The sequence below is a fragment of the Phocoena phocoena genome, chromosome 2 (genome assembly GCF_963924675.1).
Source record: "Phocoena phocoena chromosome 2, mPhoPho1.1, whole genome shotgun sequence".
Lineage (NCBI taxonomy): Eukaryota > Metazoa > Chordata > Mammalia > Artiodactyla > Phocoenidae > Phocoena > Phocoena phocoena.
In genome coordinates this window covers 90,712,728-90,735,077 of record NC_089220.1, presented here as the reverse complement: position 1 = coordinate 90,735,077, position 22,350 = coordinate 90,712,728, and the positions used below count along the sequence as shown (strand labels likewise).

Below are 22,350 nucleotides of genomic sequence, written 5' to 3'. Positions count from 1 at the left end.
TGTTTTTATTTTCTTCGGATAAGTACCCAGGAGGGGAATTGCTGGATCTTATGGTAGTTCTATTTTTAATTTCTTGAGGAATTGCCATACAGTTTTCTATAGTGGCAACACCAGTTTACATTCCCACTAATGGTGCACAGGGGTGTGTTTGGATTTTTACCTGTTGTAGGTTAAAAAGTTTTTGGATCTACTTTAACCATTATAATAATTTCTCTTGGAATTAGTCTGTTTTATAACTTTTAGAACACAGTTAAAGACTGCCTGGCTTGGGTTACAGATCATGGTTTTGGTTCAGTGTGATATTTATTAACTTGAACCATTTAATTAGTATTGAGTAGGTGAGTGATTACCTATCAGTTGGGTTTTTTTTTTTTCTTTTTTTTTCTGTCAGTTGGTTTTTAAAAAACGTGGTAATGGGGCAGGGCGGGGATGGATGAATAAACAAAAGAAGAAAAGTAGCCTAGGATGTTGTAGAAATCATTCAGATCAAAATTTAAACAGGAAAAAAAAATCTTACTCATGCATTGGGATTAAAAGTTCATTCCGGGCTTCCCTGGTGGCACAGTGGTTGAGAGTCCGCCTGCCGATGAAGGGGACGTGGGTTCGTGCCCCGGTCCGGGAAGATCCCACATGCCGCGGAGCGGCTGGGCCCGTGAGCCATGGCCGCTGAGCCTGCGCGTCCGGAGCCTGTGCTCCGCAACGGGAGAGGCCGCAACAGTGAGAGGCCCGTGTAACACAAAAAAAAAAAAAAAAAAAAAAAAGTTCATTCCATCGCCTGGAAAGGGCTTATGCAATTTTTTTATAAGCCCTTTTTAAAATTAATTTATTTATTATTTTGGGTTGCATTGGGTCTTTGTCTGCACGTGGGCTTTCTCTAGTTGCGGCGAGCAGGGGCTACTCTTCGTTGCAGTGCGCAGGCTTCTCATTGCAGTGGCTTCTCTTGTTGCAGAGCACAGGCTCTAGGCGTGCAGGCTTCAGTAGCTGTGGCATGTGGGCTTAGTAGTTGTGGCTCGTGGTCTCTAGAGCGCAGGCTCAGTAGTTGTGGTACACGGGCTTAGTTGCTCCGCGGACTGTGGGATCTTCCTAGACCAGGGCTCGAACCTGTGTCCCCTGTATTAGCAGGCGGGTTCTTAACCACTGCGCCACCAGGGAAGCCCAAGCCTTTTTCTTTTACCTTCCCCCCTTTTCCTTTTTTTGTCCCTTTATAGAACTAAATATGTCTGACTCTTCGATTTTATTGCCAGACTAAAATTAGCCCATAGTGATCTGGCAACTATAATATTCAACGGGAGGGAAACATTATGGCAAGTAGTCACCTCACATCTAAATCTGTGTGAACTGGGTTATCATACATCCTTGTATGCCTGGGGATAGTCTCAATGTTTATATCTGTTATTTGTGTGTAATTATTATTAACTCTCCCTTTTACTCTCAAGTTTCTGGTTTGGATGATGGATTTTTATGGCTACGTATTTTGATAAATGGTATTCATTTATTTCAAATACCAGTCTGTATAGAGTCAGTAATGATATTAACTATAAACAGAACCATTGTCTGGTTTTCCTCCTCCTGGAAGTTTCTCTAAGGTTCTTCTTTGTGCTCTTATCACTGTTTTCTACTTTTATTGATTTAAATCTACAGTATCTCGTCCATGCCTGTTTCTGTAATATACTTGGTGCCACTCTTACATGTGGAGTTCAAATTGTCATATTGAATAAATGACTTTGGCACTGTGGTTGAAAAGCAGAATTAGCGGAGCTCTTTGTGGCCTGGTAAAAATTAAATTTCTGGGCTGTTGCTACTGTTTTCAGGGATAAAAGAGTGAAATGGAGGATAAAAGGGAAGGAAGAGAGATTAGGAGATTGGGCATAAATGAGCAATTGTTTTTCTGAAAATAATTTTGTTTGAATTTTGTTATTAGGCATGGTGACTTGGTGTCATTTTGTGCTAGCTTACCTTATCTTGCTATAAAATTCACTTTAGAAGTAAGGATTTAACATTAAAAATTTTTATTTTAATAAAATATTAAATCCTAAGCAAATTTATTTTGATTTCAATTTTGTATATTATAACCTGTATATATTCATTACTTTATATGAATTGCATTATATTCAGAATATAAAATGATGAGAATAATGCTTATATGATGTGCTGTTTTAAAATCATTGATGTTTTTAGCCAAGTTATCATTTCATTGGCTACGAGAAATTTCAAACCTGTGTAGTGAAATGGAACCTGTTAAACAGACTAGTAATTCTATAATTTTTATTTTATAGGTCATGTAATGTTTGCAGAAATAAAAATGGAGAATGGAAAGTCAAAAGGCTGTGGAACGGTCAGATTTGACTCCCCAGAATCAGCTGAAAAAGCCTGCAGAATAATGAATGGCATAAAAATCAGTGGCAGAGAAATTGATGTTCGCTTGGATCGTAATGCATAATTTGAAACCACGGTTGGAACATTCTTACATCTGTTTTGCTGAATCTCCTAGTAAAAGTCATTTTTTTAAGTAATACTGTATGCTTACAAAAGTTGTAAAGATGAACTTTTAAAACTCCCACCAGCTTTTAACAGTATAGTGTTAATATACTGTGATTTTTGTTAATCTCAAGTTTGGATTTTTAAAGACAGCAAGTCTGGTCATTCAGTTTAAATGAATGGTTATACTATTTTTAATGAAATAAGCCATTTTCTTGTTATTTTCAGTTCTGCATAGTGGGATTTGTTTGTTCAAGTGTCCCCAGCTTTTATCAACTTATTGTAAGGTAAAACATAGATGGTTTTTTCAAAACTTCTGTTTAATATATGTAATTGTCCTTGAAAAGAAAGGGCTCAGACAAATTAGGACATGATTTTAGTTGGTTTTAAATTTTTCTTGGTGATAAAGTATTAAGTAAGTTTTAGATTCTGAAGTTCAGAATATTTTTTATTTGACTTAAATGGAGAAATGGAGTTTTCCTTCTCCGCCCTTCCCCATCATTCACATTTTCCACATAACATTAACCGCCACAGCCCCTTATTTTATTATTTCCAATAATTCCAAGTTCATACAGAACTGATAATGTTGCAAGCCCCAAGTATAATAATAGGCAGACTAGTCCCAACTTTCTGTCTAGTTTCCAGCCATTAAGGTGAACTGCTAAGAGAAGAAAAATAATTGAAATGTTGAGAAAGATGGTTATGTAAGTTAGTCCTCTACTGTTCACTTCTACAGGAGCAGATGCATTTATAAATGCAGTTTTAATAAACCATGGAACTCCTAGGCACAACATATCGAACACGTTGGATCCCACGATGTTAGACATAGCCATATCTCCTTTGCCTGTAAAAAAAAAAAAGCATGTTGTTAAAATATGCACACCAATACTGTATTTTATTAATAAGCTTCATAAGAAAAAACACTGGATACTTTCTCTGTTTGTTTTGGAAAATTGTTGTATTAGAGGAAAAGTCTTAATGAATTTGTATTTTTAAATTTTGGGGGGTTAGTATTTAAAGTCTTAACATTTATTTATCTAATAATAATTATCTTTATTTATTAAACCATTTTTCAATAAGGTATGTAGATTACTTGTTGCTTTTCATTCTAACATGGTTATGATTTAACGCACATTTCAGATGAATATTACTTGGGCGATTAGATTTAGTGAAATTAATCTGCTATTAAATAGTAAATCCTTCCTCTGAGTCACTCCTTTTTTTTTCTTCAAAGTATGTTACTGAGGAAATAAATATTTTAAAGTTACCTTTGCTCAGTGTATTTCAGCCAGGCTTTTAAGAAGGGCACTGCAGCTTGAGGGACCTACTTCTTACCTTTTCTTGCAACCAACACACTTGCAATCGTGTCTGGTATGCTTGTTCCTGCTGCTAATAAAGTAAGGCCCATTACTGTATCTGGAATTTCTAATGTTTCCCCTGAAATAAACATAGATATTACAAGTTACAAATCTTATAGATTCACTAACTGTTCTCTGCAGATATTTCAGATATTTCTTTCCTGAAAAAGAAAATAGGCATATTTAGATTTCAGAACCAATATGTATTTACTTAGATTTTAGCTACCAAAATATTTGAATAATATTGGTGAATTGGTAACCCAGGTAGCACAGATTTTTAATGACAGATATCGATATTTAATACACAAAATTCTACCAAGGAGTAATTTCCTTGCCTGGTATGCTTACAGAAGTTTTGGCTGTCTACTGTTGTCAAGGCTGTTGCTTAAAATATGCTAACGAGATTGGTCATTTTCTCTTTTCCCTTTTAAAAACATTTGCTAAAGAGGTCAGATTTAAGCAAATTATTTGTAGCTGTTTTTAAGCTGTACATGTGTTAACACGGTATGCGTTTTTAAATTCCTACTTTCGTGACAGACCTTAGTTTAGTGTTTTCTTTGGGAAATCATAAATCTGAGGAAAACAAAATAGGATTCAGCTTGAGTCTTTCTAACTTTATGGTCCCAGTTTAATACTTGTGTTAAGTCTGATGTCAGTTCAACATTTTTCATAAATGTATTCATTTTGGGAAGCAGAACTAGAGGGAAGTTTAAAAAAAAAAGTAATTGTAACTGCTCTTACTATTGTAATTGAAAACTTACTTTAGAATTTTTTTTTCTTAAAATGTTAATTAGAAGAACTTCAAGTAGCATATTTATTGCATGCTTATATATTGATACTGGAATTGTAATTGGTTGTTAATTTTGTTACTGGTTTGCCAGAGTTCATATGTACATAAATAACACTAATATTTATCATCTTGGGGACTGTTCTACGATCTAGTACTTCATTTTGTTCTTTTCTTGCTTTCCTAATGTCAAATGTGATCTGTCTGAGAAAATTTAGAGTTTTAATATGCAAGCTATTGGACTTTTTCATCTTACTCTTAAAAAAAAGTAAAAGAAAAAGAAATAGAATAGCATACTATTCTAAGTCATATATTAATTTGAGAAAAGTCAGAGGTCAGCAAATTTTTTTTGAAAGGGTGAGATAGTAATTATTTTAGGCTTTGCAGGCTATATGATCTCCATTGCAGTTATTCAGCTCTGCCAGTGTAATGTGAAAGCATCCATAGATAATATATAAATTGATGGGCATGACTGTGTCCAGTAAAACTTAACTCTCAAAAGGAGACTCAGTGATTTGGGCACACAGGTGGTGGCTTGCTCACCTATGATATAAGTCCATTCAGCTTAACCTTTCTGGGAGAAATTCCTGATTTTTTTGTTCATTGTTGATACTCAGTTTTTCCTTCTGGACTAGGAGTTCTGTGGGACTAGAGCTGCTTATGACCAAGCAGTAATAGTTAAATCTTAATCATGAAGGTAGTAGAAACCTAAAATGAAACTTTATTTTGTACCCTTTTTATTCATTTCATACTACGTTTATATTCCCATATTAAAAAGCAAAATAAAATGTAATCCAGTTAAACAGTGAGTACCCATCGTTTTCTCAAAACACTGGCACCTTGCTATATTTTTTATTATGGAATGGAATTCAATATAAAGACTATATTGTGCACCCATGCAATGTGATTTAATTATTAGCATAATAGAAAGACTTTCTGTGAATTTGATTTCATTTATAACATGTACATTCCTTTGACTTGTACCCCTGGGCTGTATATAACAGTGAGAATATAGTTGACATGTGATATACAACTCACAAAACCTGAATGAGCTTGTTGGTGTATTAATATTTAATCTTTCTGTAAATAGCACTAATCTTTAGTCTTTACTGAAAAAAAAGTTGCTCTTTAACTAGACTACACTTAGTGAATATATTCTTTGTTCTTATATAAAACTGATTATTTTAAAATTGTGCTCTTATACTTAAGATACATACCAGTTATTGTGACCATCCAAACCAGGATATATGTAAATGCAGAGATCCACAGTGCTGACATGAAAAAGGTTATCACAAAGTAATTTTTCCAAAACTTTCTTCTACAATCTGGTGTGGTTAGAAAAAGTAGTATAATAATGGGAAGGGATAGTACCCAAAAAATTCTTTTCAAGTCTGCTTCAGGCATGTTGAAAACACTTGGTGGATCTGTTAAGGAAAAATTAAACGATTTTGAGTTTTCTCAAGTGGCCAATTAAGTTAGAAATGTTCATTTAGAGAGCTGTATTGAAATAAATTAGCTGTATCAGTTTTTAAGAGGCTATTTAAAACATTCGAATACCTCATTACTGATATTGCTGGCAAAGAAACTAATTGAGACTTCAGGGCTGACGGTGTAAAATGTGATACTCAGCGTTTCTTGATTTGGGGCCTTAAATCCATCAAAATGTCTTGGATCATTCACTAAGTATGTTAGAGACATAATGTTTATGAAGTGTCAGAAGTACAGATGCTCAGACCTACCCCCGGACTTACCAGATCAGACCCTTCATTTTACCACGATTCCCAAGAGATTCATAAGCACATGACAGTCTGTGAAGTCCTGTCCTGGGGGACAGTGGGGCCGCTACACAGAAGGAGCCTGTGTTTCTGAACGGCCACACAGCACGGAGCCCTCCCACTGGCTGGCCTCAGACAATGACTTCACTGTGAGAATTTGGGGTTGTCTGTCTTAGGCATTAGGCTTCTCTAATCTGTACACTGGCCCAACTTGAGAATTTCCCTGGCCCACTTTGTGGATTCATTTGCTACTTAGTTGTAATCATTTTCTTCAAAGACACCACATTTCATCTAAGATCCTCTCTTGTGCTTTTAATCTCCATTAGTCACTACCCCAGACACAGGCTCCTGGGGGAATTCCTTTAAAATTGTTTAAAATTTGTATGGCATTTATAAAATACTATACACATATATTAGGTCACATTACAACGAATGCTAGTAAAATAACTCATAAAAAATTTTTTGCCAAGCCTCAGCCAATGGGCCAGAAAGTAACAGATATAATTTTAGTGTAATAAGAAATGTTTGGACTGGTTCTTTTGAGTTTCTTGTTACAAAATTTAACTTAGATGTGTGTACCTCTTGCGCCTGAAAGACTAGAAACTATAATTTTTGTAAGAAGGGGAAAAGTCATACTTTAACTTTTTAAGGTAATAAATTAGAATAAGTTCCCTGTCTACTAAATAAATTTAGAATCTCTTTCTTACAACCACTTTATTAAAAAAATAACCACCAAATTTGTATTTCTGGCCATAGCTGAATTCGACTTCCTACTAAATATATTTACTTAAGTGTTTTGCTACTGCTTCAAATGACATGTTTAAAATTGGACTGTTTCCTTCCTACTTTCTTTTTTCCCACACCAGCTTTTCTTCCTTAATTCCTAGTTTTTGTAAGTGGTGTTCTCATCTTCTTAATCAGTCATGATCAAAAGCCTCAGAATTATCACTGCTCCCAAGTAGCCCTTCAGTGGCCTGGTCTTGGTGATGCTCCCTTTGCAATGTCTCACATCTGTTCTCTTGTATCCGCCCTGCCTTCACTTTGTCTAGACATCTGCTAAACACATCAGTTGGTTTTGTAGCCTCTTAAAGACCTCCATGTCTGTTATCCCATATTTCAGTTCTGATAATTTCTCTGCTCACAAACCTGCAAACACTCTTAATTTAGCATTTAAGACTCTATCCTCTTCCTTTCTATCCACCTTTCTTCTGCTTCCATTCTGCACATGCAGTGCTCCAGTTATGTTAGTACTTGAGCAGGCCTTTTGCTCATGTTATTTCCTTGTCAGTCCATGGAATACTCTTTACTCTTATCTCTGCATCATTTACTTATGACTAATAAGTAACAGCTATTGAAGTCTAGACTTCAATAGCTGTTACTTATTATTCATAAATCAGGTTGTTAGTTAAAATCTTACTATTCTACAAGGCTTAGTTTTAATGCTCCCTTCTCCGTGATAATCTTTCCTATCTAACCATCCTCATCAAATTTTATACCATCTGTCCCGTTTAGGAACCACAGTTATGCGTTATTTGTTTCTCTTTACAGTACTTAAATGTTCACATTTTAGCTATTTGGGTTTCCGCCCCCACCCCCCCCACTGTAGTATTGGAAGCTTCTTTAGGGATAGGTCTGCCTCTTGATCATCCCTTAATCCCCATAGTGTTTTTTACATAGTAAGTATATAGTACTTAATGAATTGAAATGAAATTAAGTTTTGCTAGTGAATAGACTTAATAGTGGCCAGGATGTGGTTATTACCTTCAGAAACCTGACTAAGACCATGTAAACTTATAGAAAGCTGAGAGTAGCCAGAATCTTCATGAAATACTCCACTGTCAGTTCTTGATTGCCTACGGATGAATGGTTGATCCTCATCTTCCCATCCCGTCAGTGGCTGTTGTTCACTTCTCTCTTCCATTGCTTTGGCAAGGCAGGTGCAGCAAGGACTGCATTTCTTTATAATATATTGGTTAATTTTAATGTCAAAACACAGCACCAAAACATATAATCCGTATATCAAAAGCAGTGAAGTTCCTTCATACCTATAAATTAGAGAAATTTGTGTGTTTTTCAATTAAAAATGTGAAAGCTATTTTAGAGTTAGTAGCTTTGGGGCAGTATCTGCTTAATTTTCTAATGCAGCAATAGAACAGAAATGTTCTACATATATTTTGGTTTTGCAGATGTGTCCACCTTTGGTTACAGCATTATTAAAAATGTATTGATGAAAACTTGACACTGTCCTTTCTGTATTTCAGAAACAAAGATTATAAATTCATTGTCTTAATCTGTAGAATCCTTCCTAATGGCAGGCATTAAAAGTTCTTTAAACATACTAGTAATTATAGACTTTCAAAATAAAAGTGAAACTAATGAATAGTGATGGGCATTCTCCACCTCAGGTCATTGGAAGAATATAATAATTATAAGAACATATAGTATCTGTTCATTTCAATTGTTCAGGTATAGGAATTTTGTGTAAAATATTCAGAATATGTTAGACTTTGGCTGTAGCCTTTCAGTTTGCTATACAGAGATTTTTCGAAGATTTTAATGTAAATGAGTTTGGATTGCATTCACAAGAAAGCAAGGATGTTCTCAAAAATAAAACTATACCTAAGGCACTGAGAACCGTTTTCCTGTACTCTGGTTTGCTGTTTAAAGGATTTTCATTAGCTAATACCATCACATTTGAACCTTGCATTTACCTTTTATTTTATAGCCATTGAGTCTCTGCTACAGCTTGAAAGCACAGAGTTCTTAATTTCCCTAATGGGGGGGAGCATTAGCTTGGATGCTCTCACAGTCATTGTCCCCTTACAGACAACTGCTAAGTCCCAGAAGCATCCCCATTGTAACCAACAGTCTTTCCTTGGGAGACAGGCTAGATTTCAGGATGATTCATCTAAAAAATTTGCTCCCTGCGAGGTTTAAAGTTTTTTGATAGCAGGTATTGATGCAGCACTGCCAAATTGTAGTATTCCAGAGGGGTGCCATTTACAGTGTTTTCTATTTTTCTGGTGATCTCTGGAATTAGGCAATGTACAATCCGTATGGCTGTGTTTTACATTTCTTTATCTGTTAAGATTCCTAGTGTAGTGATAAGCACCTACTTGTTAGCTGAAACGATTACTATCTGTTCACTGAGTCGCCCCCTTTTTCATTTTCTTGGGACAGCAAGGCATGGGGAGATTATAAAGCAAATAGTTTTTAATATTGAAACCTAAACGTTTTTGATTTTTAGAGGAAGAAGGCTATATAGTTCCTCTTACTAAATGAACATCAGGGAGAAAGTTGGAGGAATTTAAAGGAACTTCTTTTACTTCCTTTGTCATCTTCTCCAATCTTGTGACAATGGTCACTTTTAACGGAGGCAAGGTAAACCACCCAATAGATGAAGAAGCCACCTGTTGGGGCTTTAACGGACAACAAAAGTTGGGAGATCTTCTCAACAGAAAGTCAGTGGAGAGAAAGAAAGGTGGTAACATCCAGTGGTTAGATAGAAAAAAGACTGACTTGACTAAAGAATTGCAAAGAAGGGAGAAGGACCCAACTAGCAATTGTGGTGAGGAGGTTAGCTCAGAGACCTACAGGGAAAATGTACGGAAGTGGCGGATAATTGAGAAGTGATTGAAATAACATTTTTGAAAAAAAAAAAGAAATGTTACTAAACCGTCAGAATTTTATAAAACTCCTCTCTGTAACTGTTTTACATTAAGAATAATGATTATTCAAGCTTACCAGTAAACTTGGTTGTCAAATATTATGGCAAGAACTGCTGCTACACTAATCATGTATGCCGCACAGTCTCTGAATAGGGGCCAACATGATAGCGTTGAAACCTATAAAAATAATTAATGTTTTCCATTACACTGTAACTTCTTCAAGTACTTGCTTAGTGCGATAATAAAATTGTTTGTACATTTGTAGCTAAATATTGTTGCCCTTTGCATATTGCATAGAGAAAGGAATTTTAAGAAAAATTGTGTTTCTAAACCTAGTCTGATTTTCATAAATTTGACCAAGAGGTATTTGTGGGTTAACTTAAAATTGAATACATGTTGTTTTTCTACCGATTAATAAATTTAATTGAACGCATTACTAGTGCCTTGTTTGTTCTAGACTGTGAACGGTTCTTATAATTTGTCAAGGCAATACATTTTGTTGAATAAAGTTGTTTTACATACCACGTTAGATAGTAAGCCACAGGCTGCACAGATGCCAAGGAGATTATAAATTGCAGATCCAAGAATGGTGCTAATGCCAATATCGCCCTCTGTGATAAATACACCTATAAGCATGATAGTAGCTCAGTTAGCATTGACTTGGAGAAGATCAAATCACATGGAGTAAGAAAAAATATAAGGAGCAATATTTACCTAGGAAAGCAGTAACCAATTCAGGAGCTGAACTACCGGCTGCCATAAAAGTTGCACCTGCAACATTCTGGGACAATCCAAAGGCTGAAGACAAATGAAATTATGTTATGCCTGGTAAAGTGACGAATGAAAGTATGTCTTTATAACTAAACAGATATATATATCAAAGCTACATCTTCACAGAAAATCACTAATACTATAGCTGGAAAATAGCCAATAGAGACAGCATGCTAGGCATTATTTACCCTACGTCAGAAAGTTAGTATCAAAGTTAGAACTAAAACTCGGGTTTCTAAGGCTTTGCTAGCAATCCTTTGTTGATGTTTATTGTTTGCTATATCTACTGATACTTGACACTCAGTCTTTCCAGACTCTCAAACTCTGGTGTGCTTTGTTGAGTCCCGTTCACCTGTGGTCAGTATTTACTTATTCTTGCCTGTGGGGACCGTTACCTGTCGCTCACTCTCAGGTCCACATCAGGTTCTACTTCTCTGCTGAGACATCTACCTTTGACATTACTGATTCCTTTTGTTGTTGGCGGTGTGACAGCAAAACAAAAATAGCTACGATATTTCTGCCCACATGATTTTCCAGAACTTCTCCATTCCCTATCAAAAAACCAAAACAAAACAAAAAACAAGGTGGAGTTTATGTTTACGTTATCTGAGCCTAGATGAGCCTTTGTGACTGCTTTGACTAACAGTATGGCAGAGCCATAATATTTCTGAAGCTAGGACATAAAAGGTGACAAAACTCTCCTGATTTTCTCTCTCTAGGAACATTTGCTTCAGAGCCCTAAGTGATCGCATAAAAACCCTGGCTACCATACTGGAAAGACCTTGTGAAGAGCCCACGTAGAAATAGAGATCCCTGAGGAACCCCGGCTGGTTCAGCCCCCCAGTTTTGAATCTTCCCATCCCAGGCACCAGACATGTGAAGGAGGGAGTTTTCAGATAATTCTAGTCCTCTCTTCTTACTATAACTGCATGAGAGACCTCAGGCAAGAACCACTCAGCTGAGGCCAGTAAACCCCCAAAGCTGTGAGAGGTATGAAATGATTGTTCTTTTAAGCTAATAGTTTTTAAGCTAATAGATTTGTTAAGCGGCCGTAGATAACTGGCACACCTGACTATTGTTCATTTATTTGTTATTTATCTGTTGACTACCTAGTATGCCAGATGCTTTTTTTATGTGATAGGAATGTGGCAGTAACAAAACAGACAAATGTTTCTCATCTTCTGGAATTTAATTATAGTGAGAACAGACAGGATAAGAAAACTACGTATTATGTTAGGAGCAAAAGCAGGGTGGGGGGATATAAAATGTCATGGAGAAGAGATTGTAATTTTAGATTGGGTAACCAGAAAGGACTTCACTGAGATGGTAACTTAACAAAGACTTCAAAGTGAGGGAGCTAACCTCACATAGACCCAGGAGTATTCTAGGCAGATGGAGTGAGTGCAAAGGATTTGAGGTAGAAGCTAGCCTGCATGTTCAAGAAACAGAAAAAGACTGGAGTGTCTGGAGTAAAGTGTGTGAAGGAGAGCTGTAGATGATGAGGTCAAAGGTAATAGGTGGCTAGATCATGTAAGGCCTTGTGGATCCTAGCAAGGACTTGGGCTTTTATTGTGAAGAATATGGGAAGTGCTTGGGAAGACATCCACAATATTGCTTGCTGGTAATACCAGCCGCAGTCATCTTTTTTATCCCCATGAGATTATCTGGTCTCAGAGGCCCAACCAGCTTGTTGGGCCACCTGTTAAGCCTCCATTGTGAAAAATCCTCTCAGGATAGTCGGAATTATCTAATCCAGGCTCTCTATTCTATTCCTTACTCTTTTCCTTTGGTCATCTTGCTTGATGAACATCTACTTGTGACTAATGAAGGGAGAGAGGTAATAATTTATGTAAGTGACATTTCATAGCATTTCTTTTACTGGTTAGAGTAACTTTACATATAAATATGTAGTATATATATAGTATATCGTATTTATACTCTTACTACAACTCTGATATGTAGTAGGACCAATTGGCCATGAAACTTAAAATAGAACAAGATGAAGCATATTATTCTGTTCTTAACTTTTTCATTTTATGTATGAAGTAAATAATATCTTACATTCATGGTATACAGTTCACTACCATGTACATAATTTAATCATCTCAGCTATCCTCAGATGTGAGTGGTGGTATTTCCATTTTACAGATAAAGAAACAGGTCCAGAAGGTTAAGTAACTAAAAGTTACATGGAGAGCAAGGATCTTAAATGTGAGGAATTAGGGCATAAACCACAAGTCTATTGCTTCTAAACCCAGTGCTATTTCTGTTTCATCACAGAAACTCAATATAATATAAGAATGGCACTTAGGCCAATTATGGGGGACAATTGAGTCATTTTCTTTCCTGCCTCATGGCACTGGTACATAACTACCACTGTTCCATTCCTTGCTAGGGGGAAAATAGCTAATGGGAGTCAGGAATAATTTGGATGTTTTCCAGCATATTCCAGAGAATGTATAAATTTAGTGATATTACCATGAATTCTCTTCTCAAATCAAACCAGGGCTCGATAATATGTGGAGGAAATTGAAAAAGAACAAAGTGCTTTATCTTGAAGTAACTGTCTAAACTCAGGGCAGCTGAAGTGTGAATGGCCAATCTTCATTTAATGCTGGCTGAAGAATGCTTCATTAGAAAAATTCAGTCTTGAGAGAGAAAGGGTGATCCATCCGGCTGTTGCAAGGTAGGAAAATAGGTGGCCCTTTTGAGCACTTTCACTCTCAAAAGGCAGTAACAATAAAGCTTGTTGCTATTCACTGGGCTCTATTTGAGTTATGAAAAGAAAGGTTCTGTACAGATGGATGTGTAAAACTTCAAAGATATTTTAACAAGTTATATCTTAAGGTTCTGAGCATATTTTATAAAATGGTTTATACCTTTGAACTTTAGAATCAACTGGCTTTGTCTTCACTGACCCTTGGGTAGCATTTCTCTCTGCTATAGTTTATTATTAAAGATAAATTGTTCTGGTTTCCCCCCTCTCCCAAGAGCTATTACTTTTTTCCCTCTCTATTACTCTAAAGGAATAATCATATTTCCTTCAGGATATAGTAGAAATGTTCAAGGTGAGTTTTCTTTATAGGTTTAGATATTACATTGTTTATATAAAGTGCAACTTTATGATAATGAACTGATTACTGGAACTCATCAGACTTTTTCTTAAGCATGTTCTCTTCTCTGATACCATGTTGGAAAGTTTATAACGGTTTTTGAAAATCCTCTTCTGGAAATATAGTAGAAAGAGTTTTAAACTAAAATGGAGACCTGGCTTCTGGCCTTGCCACTACCTTGATGTGAGACTTTAGATAAGTCATTCAGACAAGTCTTGTATTTTGCCATCTGTAAAATGGAGGGTTGGACTACACAATATTTAGGTATCTTCTAATATTATCAATTTTTACAAAAAATATAAAATATGAATTCTATGCCTTAAGCCTCTGTACTGCTTCTTACTGTTAAATCAATTCCTTTTATAAATAAAAATCCCCTTTGTTACTGAAAATTTAGAAAATGGAGGAGAAAACAATGGGGAGGATCATTTATAATTTTAACATTGTATTTTAACCACTGCTACCGTTCTTTATGTATTTCCAGTTCTTTTCACAATGTGCGTTTAATAGAGTTACAAGAGAAGGCTATAAGCAATTTGGTGTCTTCTGGCACAATTTTGTAAAGTCCTCAGTGATAGCGAATTTTCATGCCTTGTGACTGGATTTGAATTTTGGAAGCAATTACAAGTCATTCAGACCCAACTCTAGTGACTAGGGTGGGTAGTCATGCTGAGTAATTCTATTCAAAATGAAGTATGACAGCAAACCAATGTCTTTTATGATTTACAAAATTGGTTCTGATACTAATTCCAAATATATTCTAGAAATGTTTTGAGTGACATCATTGAAATAAATGCCTAGCCCCTTAATGTACAACTGCATGTATATCTCTGTGGTGCTTTTAACAGTAAATAAAAACATTTGAAGTACTTTAGAGTTATCATCTCATATTTTGTCTGAGCTATAACGGAATAAATTCTGAAACTCTGTATAATGTTTTGAAAGGCCTGATTCCACTGAAAAAGAAAGACTCCCCCATGGCCTAATCTAACAGCTTTAATATTAATTAATTTCCACTTGCCCTAAGTCTATCATATAAAGCATATGTAAGACATTTTATCTCCAAAGCTCACAATTACCTGAGTTTTGTCTCCATAACTTGCCCAAAGTCACATAGGTTAGTAGTTGCAGAGATGGGATGGGCAGCTAGACCTTTTTGAATTTAAAAAGCTGCTCTTTCTGTTACCCATGTAAGTGAAGAGATTAATACATAGCTTTATTATCATCATCATCATCATCATCATTGCCTGTTCCTGAATAGCATCTTGGTAATATCCAGACCACTTAGCGCTTATTTAGATCCATATACCTGGGGTAGATTTAGATGCAATCCAAGGTGACCACAATGTATTTATTTATATTTTAAATTTAGATTAGTTTAGATCAGAGGGAGAAGAAAAACAAAGAGGATGAAAATGCTCTGAAGAGGAGAATGAGTGCCTGTGTGGCAGGGAGGAAGTGCTATTCTTAGATTCTTTGTTCTTTGGAAAGGCTTTGCCTCTGTAAATTTCAGAAGGATTAAGAATCAAACAATCCCCTGAAACTGTCTGCTATCCAAATGCCATACTCACAGAATTATTCCACTCCCTTTCAATTTTATCAATTTAGAATTAATTCTACCTGGAATTAAAACTTGCCTTTCTTTCTTATTGTCTATTTCTGAAACATAAAGTAGAACATGGGCAAATATTAGCTCAAAGCAGAGTGAATAAGAATAATTTTTTAATAAAAAAGTAAATATTTTATTTAAGTATGTTTCTGAAAACCTTACTAAGATCATTTTCACTTAAGACATGTTATATTTCAAAGGATCAACATGGTGGAGGGATTAGAACTACTAACTGAATAGCGTATTAGTGTAACATTTAAAAAGAAAAGTTTCATAACTAGCTCATTGTGGACTTTGGGCTATATCAAGTGACCAGTCACTAGGGGTTCTCATGTTTCTTTCTAGTTAGCTTAGGAAAAGTTAAAGAAAGGTGATTTAAACAGTGGTTAAATAACTCTAGGACATCCCCATTACATGTTAAAACAATACATAAAAAGGATTTGTTTTGACTTTATACTGAATTTTGTGTTTCTAAAAATGAACTGCTTATAAAGATGAGAGGTAATAGTCCTACTATTTGGGCTACAAGTTAATATAGTTTATATTATATATAAATGTGTTCAAAGAATCATCTTTAGTCTCTTTTCCTTTAGAACTTAAATGGATAAAAGAGAAAATAGGATTAGAGGAAGGGGGTATAGCAACAACATTTTCTTGTATTGGTTCTACATAGTTAAGATGACATTGAAATGTCTCAGGGTATGTGCTTGCTTTTCCAGTTTTGAGGTGGGGAGGAGAGGTTGTGTGACTTTGATGGTCATGAGTTGAGCAAGAAAGGGAAAGATCCTTGTTGAAAGCCTCAAGTGGTGGTGGTTCTAATGGTAATTGACAGACCAGCATATATAGCTACAGACAGAGACAGCTACACTTGCCTGAGTTGGACCTGGCCAGGGCATCAGCAAGAGGCTCTTCCCTCCACCACTTCCAACTTATCCCCTGCATGGAGACTCCAGTCCTGAGCCTTTTCTAGTCTTCACCTTGCTGAGGACCCTTGTGCTAACCAAATGAACCACCGTTAGTGATTGGAGGAGGGGTTCCTGGGATGATGGGGCTGGGGTGGGCCGGGGGTGTGCCAATTCAACCATTGTATCCTAGGTTGGGACTCAGACATGTACTCCATAGAAAGTCATTGCGTTATACATGATGGTTTGGTTCCACAGTACTGCACTGTGATTTCATGTACATCATAGACAAAATGCTTAGTTCTCAGAGTCTCATTATTGCAGGTTACCATTTATAACGTTAATTTACAGCCCCCAGTAGGTTGCTAAAATTCTTAACTGATTTTTTTAAGTGACTTGGTGGATTCTCATTATTTTGTAGTATACTTCCTCTGTAGTTACAATGAGCATTTGATGTATTTTTGTGGTCAAAATTTTCAGTGCCCTTGGGAGAAAAATAAAATACCTTTTAAAATTGTTCAGAAAGAACAGTTCTTCTGAAACAACCATATTACGGCAGCTAATCTCAAACAAGGACGTGTAAAATTATATCACACAGCAATTGAAAACATTCCTGGGTTTTGGCATTAGAGAAACCAGGGCTCTCCTGTGTACTGGCTGTGTAGTCTTGAGAAATTATGTATTCTCTCAGCCTCGGTTTTTTTCATTAGTAAAACCAATCTAATAGTCCCTACTTTATAGGGTTTATGTGAAGACTAAATATAATCATATATGTTTAATTTAGAACCATGCTTGGTCTTCTATAATTGTTTTATGATAAATAACTATAATAAATATATAAATAGTTAATAGCATTCCAGTACATTGTAGAATGCTCTGGAAATTGTTTAGAGGATTATATTAATACTTATTAGTTGGGTGGGACTATTATAGCTTGTCAAAGAACTATGGGGAAATGCAAAGCATTTGCAGACTTTCTGAAGTTAGTTTCTGTGGATGTAAAGAAATTCCAGAGAAATTGTTTTTTATTGCCGATGTCCTAATTTGGACAAGACCATACTAAGACCTTGGAAAGAGAAACGACAGAATTAATTTAGAGGCATTTAAAAATGAATCCAGCTAGCACTATTTCCATTTCATTTCATTGCCAGCATTTTCAATGCTGAAGACCGGGGTCAATTCTTAGCAGCTGAAGATTTGGCAGTGATGTGGGCATCCATCAATCACACATCCATAATAGCTACTGTGTTACACTTCAGAGCAAAGAGCGATTCACTTGAGAAATGAATGTTTGCTGATGATGTTCCAAAGTAATTCCACAAATGGCATGGTGGAAGTCATTATTATAGATATTTTATGAAGTTGCTTAATGAAGATTATTTTGAAGTAGCAATCTAAATTTTAATGCAGTAGTTTCTTCTGCAGGGCTAGAAAGTTATCTGTTTATTTACCACTCCCAAGACAGGTTTTTATTTAAAAAATTCTTGATGGATTTATTCTTTCAGTCAAGTCATTGTTTGGAAATGTGAAAACAAAAAACAAGCAAAAAAAAAAGTGATTTTTTTGTTTGTTTGTTTTCCAGGAAGAGAAGGATTCTAAGTGGGGATATGGTACCTTGAATTTTTAATTTCTTAATTTTATGTAATTAATATGATTTAGTTTTTCTAATGAGAAGTGTGGTACTGGCACAAACATGAACAAATAGATCATTAGAATAGAGTATAGAGTTGAGAGTATAGAAAATGGATCAACTTTTGGAAAAAATAGTATTGTATCCTATAGCAAAACAAATTCTTGGTGGAAGAAATAAAAATATTAAATATAAATAAATAAATAAATAAATGTAAAAAAAAAAAGAAACTATAAGTAGAAGAAAAGATGACAATTTTTCTGACCTAGGGATAAAAAGGTATTTCTAGGTATAAAACCAAAAGGGGAGTCATAAGGAAAATATTTGTAAATTTACTTAAAAATATGTACACTTCAAAAAAAAATTAAAAAGTACACTTCAATGTGATAAACACATAAAATACAAAACCAAACAAACCATAAAAAGTATATCATATAAAAATTATATTAGAAAGAGTTAATACCCTTATATTAAAAAAAATCTTGGAAATCAGTAAGTAAAAACAAATACTCCCGTATTAGAACATGGGCAAAAAACACAAAAGCAAAACCAGAAATTTTAATACACATATAAAATTTTCAACCTCACAAATAGTAAGATAAATACAAATTTTATAAAATAACTTCCATTTGAAAGCAATTAACAAAGACATTTAAAATGATCCCAATAAGAATTATTTTAAAAAAAAGGTATTACTCATGTTTTTCTGGAATGGAAGCTACCACACATTGTGGAGGTTTTCGTTGGCACACCCTTTGTGAAACGCTTTTGGAAATGTATAATATAAAGCTTAAAATATGCATAGCTCTGTATCTTTATCAGGAAATGATCAGAGAAGTTTGCAAAGATGTGATACAAGTATGGGCATAACATCATTTAGAACAAAAAATTAAAACTCAAATGTCTAGTAAGATTAATAATTTAAAAAATTGTGATAAATTTCTACTGGGTGCTTATTATGTATAAAAACCAGTGTTAGGTGCTCAAATCGTTTCCAGAATCAGGAACTATTGTGCTGCCATGAAAAGTCATGTTTTTGAAGGGTATTCAATAATATAGGGAAATGCACGTGATTAAATATTACCTTAGGAAAAGGAAACAACCTCAAATTGTATATGTAGCAAGATCTGAAAGACTGAAAGGAAGTCCACCAAATGATAACTGTGGGGGTCTCTGGGTGATAGAAATGTAGAGGAATTTGTTTTTTCTTCTATTCTGCTTGCATTTCATCAGTCTAAGTAAAAGTATTATGTTAAAGTAATTTACTTTCTATTAAGGAAAACTATCAGTGTCAATGTCAAGTGTAGTATCAATGTGAAACTGTATGTATAAGTTAAATAATAATTATAATAAACTTACGCTGACCTGTTCGATAATTATTTTTCATTAGAGAAATAGGTGTTGAGTGCCTCTGCTATTGCCAGATCCTGTTTTAAGTCCTAAGGATACTGCTGTACTGCACTGTTACAAGAGAGAAAATGACTTGTATTTCAGCAGGGGTGGGGGATGGGACCATGAGAAAAGGGAGGAAGGGAGAGTTTACATTCATGCTCTTTCCCTGTGAAGAAATGCTAGCAGTGTGTGTGTGTGTGTGTGTGTGTGTGTGTGTGTGTGGCGGGGGGATGCTATTTCTGTGCAGTCCTGGGAGTACGCAGTGGGAAATCTAACCCTTAACTCTGACCTTCCCTGAAGTGAGCATGCTCAACCAATTAAACTAATTAAGCAGGAGACAGAGACTGGAAACGCTGGCACTTTTGCTTATTTGCCATAAAACATCACTGATATCCTGATTTTAGGGACCAGTGTGCTAATGTAAGGTCTGTGCTCAGAATTCTGGGCGATACACATGATTGAAGGGGTAGAACTGAGGGGCTTGGCAGATCCTATTTCCAGAAACCAGTAACTGAGCTTAATGTTTAATTACCTGATGCCGAAGGGCACTCTACATAAAATGCAGGACTTATTTATTTATTTATTGGTTCATAAACATGAATTAGTTTCCTTACTGCTAGGAGGCTGGGAAAGGAAGAGGGAGGAGGGCGGTCCTTAAAGGTATTTGTTTATCATCTACCTTTTAAAGAGTTACAGAGATTTTCGAGTAAAAATGAAAAACATTTTTTGAAGTATTTGATGGCAAGTATTAGAAGTCCAGTGTATTAGGGGTATATACCAAGTGCATGTATATGAAACGTGGAACAGCTTACTAACAAACAGCTAGGCGGTACGGTAGACAAACTGCAAGTTTCTGGAGATAGGCAGTATAACAGTAGTTGCTTTGTACTCATTTAAAGATGTTCGCTGCACATTAACTACCAAGAAAAACCATACTCACACCAGTCCCTCAAGGTACAGGACACCACGACGCAGAAGTCAGTGTCCTGCAGCCAGTTGAGATGGACAGGATTGCTGCGGAGCTACTCCAAAGACAGCTGTATATGTGTGTGGCACTACTGTTCTGGAAAGTTGTAGAGAAGATTTCCAGCTACTTACATTCACTGATGATTTCCAAGGAGGGTAGGAAGTACTCATCACAGACAATAGACATGGCCATGAACATGTAAAGGATAATTAGGAAGTAGATTATGATGCCTCCATCTGCACGCTCCTGTTTTGTGAAAAACCCTTCAGGAAACTCCGAAGATGGGGACATAACACATTGGGTGCTATTTCCTGGTAAGGAAAAGGAGGTGAAAATTTGAAGGATGTTCGAGTCACACATTCCAAGCCCACAAAGAGAAATTCCTTAAAAAAACAGGAAGTGTGGGATTAAATCACTTTTGAATATGATGTAATTGTAGATCCTTAAAAAAAAAATTAGTCTTTGGGACCTGAAAGAGGTGCTTTAAATGAAATAAGATAATGATAGCAGGTGAATTAAAAAGAGGAAATAACGAAATCAGTCTTTTTTGTCTGCTTCATTAATAAAAGGGAATTCTGAACCCCTTTTCCTCCTCAATTAGAAACTGTTTTTTGAAGATAGAGATTCCTAATATCTGTACAATTTCATTTTCCCATTTCAGAGCCCAAGTTGTCCGCAAAGCCCAAGGCCCACAAAGAATCATCCACTGTTGCAGAGAGAATTTCTAGGATGAAAGATTTCTTTTTCCATGATGAAGTCTCCAACAATAAAAACCGAAGACTCTCCTGCTTCATGACGTCTGTGAATTATTTCAGAGCTATCTTTGAGAACTTATCCGAAGGATCAAAAGTGTTTGATAGCCTACCAAATGCTAAAACAGAGCAAATACAGCAGGAAGCGTAAGCAAAAGTGAGTCAAGTAAGAATTTCCCTCTCTTTGTCTGTTTATCCATATGTGGCAGCAGCAGCAGGGGTAGCTGACCCCAGCGTCCACCTACCTGTAGCCCTTGGGAGACGTTGGGGCAGGGAGGCACCTGGGGGAGGCAAGTGTGCAGTAGCCCAGAGGATGCCGAGAAGCAGGGCCCTTCTTGCCCACCGTGGGCCCCCTTTGGTCTGCATTGCTGCAGCGGTCTTTCTGCAACGTGCAGCCTTGGGAAGGGAGAAGAGGAGGATTAAGCTGGATCATGTGAGGAGTCTCCTTCCTGCCCAGTGCCCTGCCCAGGGCACATCAAAGCAAGGCCAGTGGACAAGGGAGGGTGATTGGAGCCAGCCAAGCTACTCTGATCAGGAGCCCTAAGCCCCAGAGAGGCTGGAGGAGGTAGGGAGGAAGCAGACAGTCCCGTGGCCCACAGTCCCCGAGGGCAGATCCAGGCGGCTTGCTCTTTACAGAGTGATTTTATTTATTGTCTTCATACTGGCTCTGCTTTTGACTGTCTCTAGATTTTTAAGGACCTGAGTTTATAACTGCTTCCACCTCTCCAGCCTTTGCTTCTAGAATTTGCTGGAGCTCGTGTATGTGCATTCTTTGGCTAGGCTGTCACCCTTTTATATTTCTGTTTTGGCCTCTCGTCCTCTCTCCAATTAGGAGGCTCCTGCAATAATCTAGTGGAGAAATGGTGGCTTGAACCAGAGCAGTGGCAATGGGGATGGAGAGAAGTGGGCAGCTTCAAGAACTAGTAAGAGTCGTAGTGGATGGAGGCTATTTGATCATTGGTTAGCTGTGCTCTCTGCCAGAGGTTCTAAAATGCAAATTGGACAAGCCAGGGAGTGTTCAAATATAAACTACTATCCTCCCTACCCTAGCATTTACTGGGCTTGCCAAGATGTTAAGAACTTCTGGCAGTATAGAAACATGTGGCGAATAGCACAGGCTCTGTAGCCAGACCACGTGGCTTGAGTCC

At 36.3% G+C, this 22,350-nt stretch overlaps 2 protein-coding genes across 4 annotated transcripts in view; one reads left to right on the top strand and one right to left on the bottom strand.

The window, feature by feature from the left end:
• MYEF2 (myelin expression factor 2) overlaps positions 1–2,509 on the top strand; it is a 31,738-nt gene extending 29,229 nt beyond the window's left edge. For all 3 annotated transcript variants that reach the window (XM_065871817.1, XM_065871816.1, XM_065871815.1), the window contains one exon: positions 2,277–2,509. In XM_065871817.1, coding sequence (XP_065727889.1) covers positions 2,277–2,440 — 164 coding nt within the window. In that variant the 3' untranslated portion in view covers positions 2,441–2,509. The remainder of the gene's footprint in view (positions 1–2,276) is intronic.
• A 490-nt stretch (positions 2,510–2,999) lies between these two features.
• SLC24A5 (solute carrier family 24 member 5) lies at positions 3,000–21,568 on the bottom strand. Its single transcript, XM_065872177.1, has 9 exons — positions 21,448–21,568; positions 20,582–20,761; positions 10,781–10,864; positions 10,589–10,692; positions 10,143–10,243; positions 8,160–8,443; positions 5,841–6,047; positions 3,814–3,915; positions 3,000–3,322 (listed from the first exon to the last, which is right to left on the bottom strand). Exons 1-9 carry the CDS (start codon positions 21,566–21,568, stop codon positions 3,000–3,002), a joined length of 1,506 nt encoding a protein of 501 aa, XP_065728249.1.
• Between the last annotated feature and the right edge of the window lie 782 nt (positions 21,569–22,350).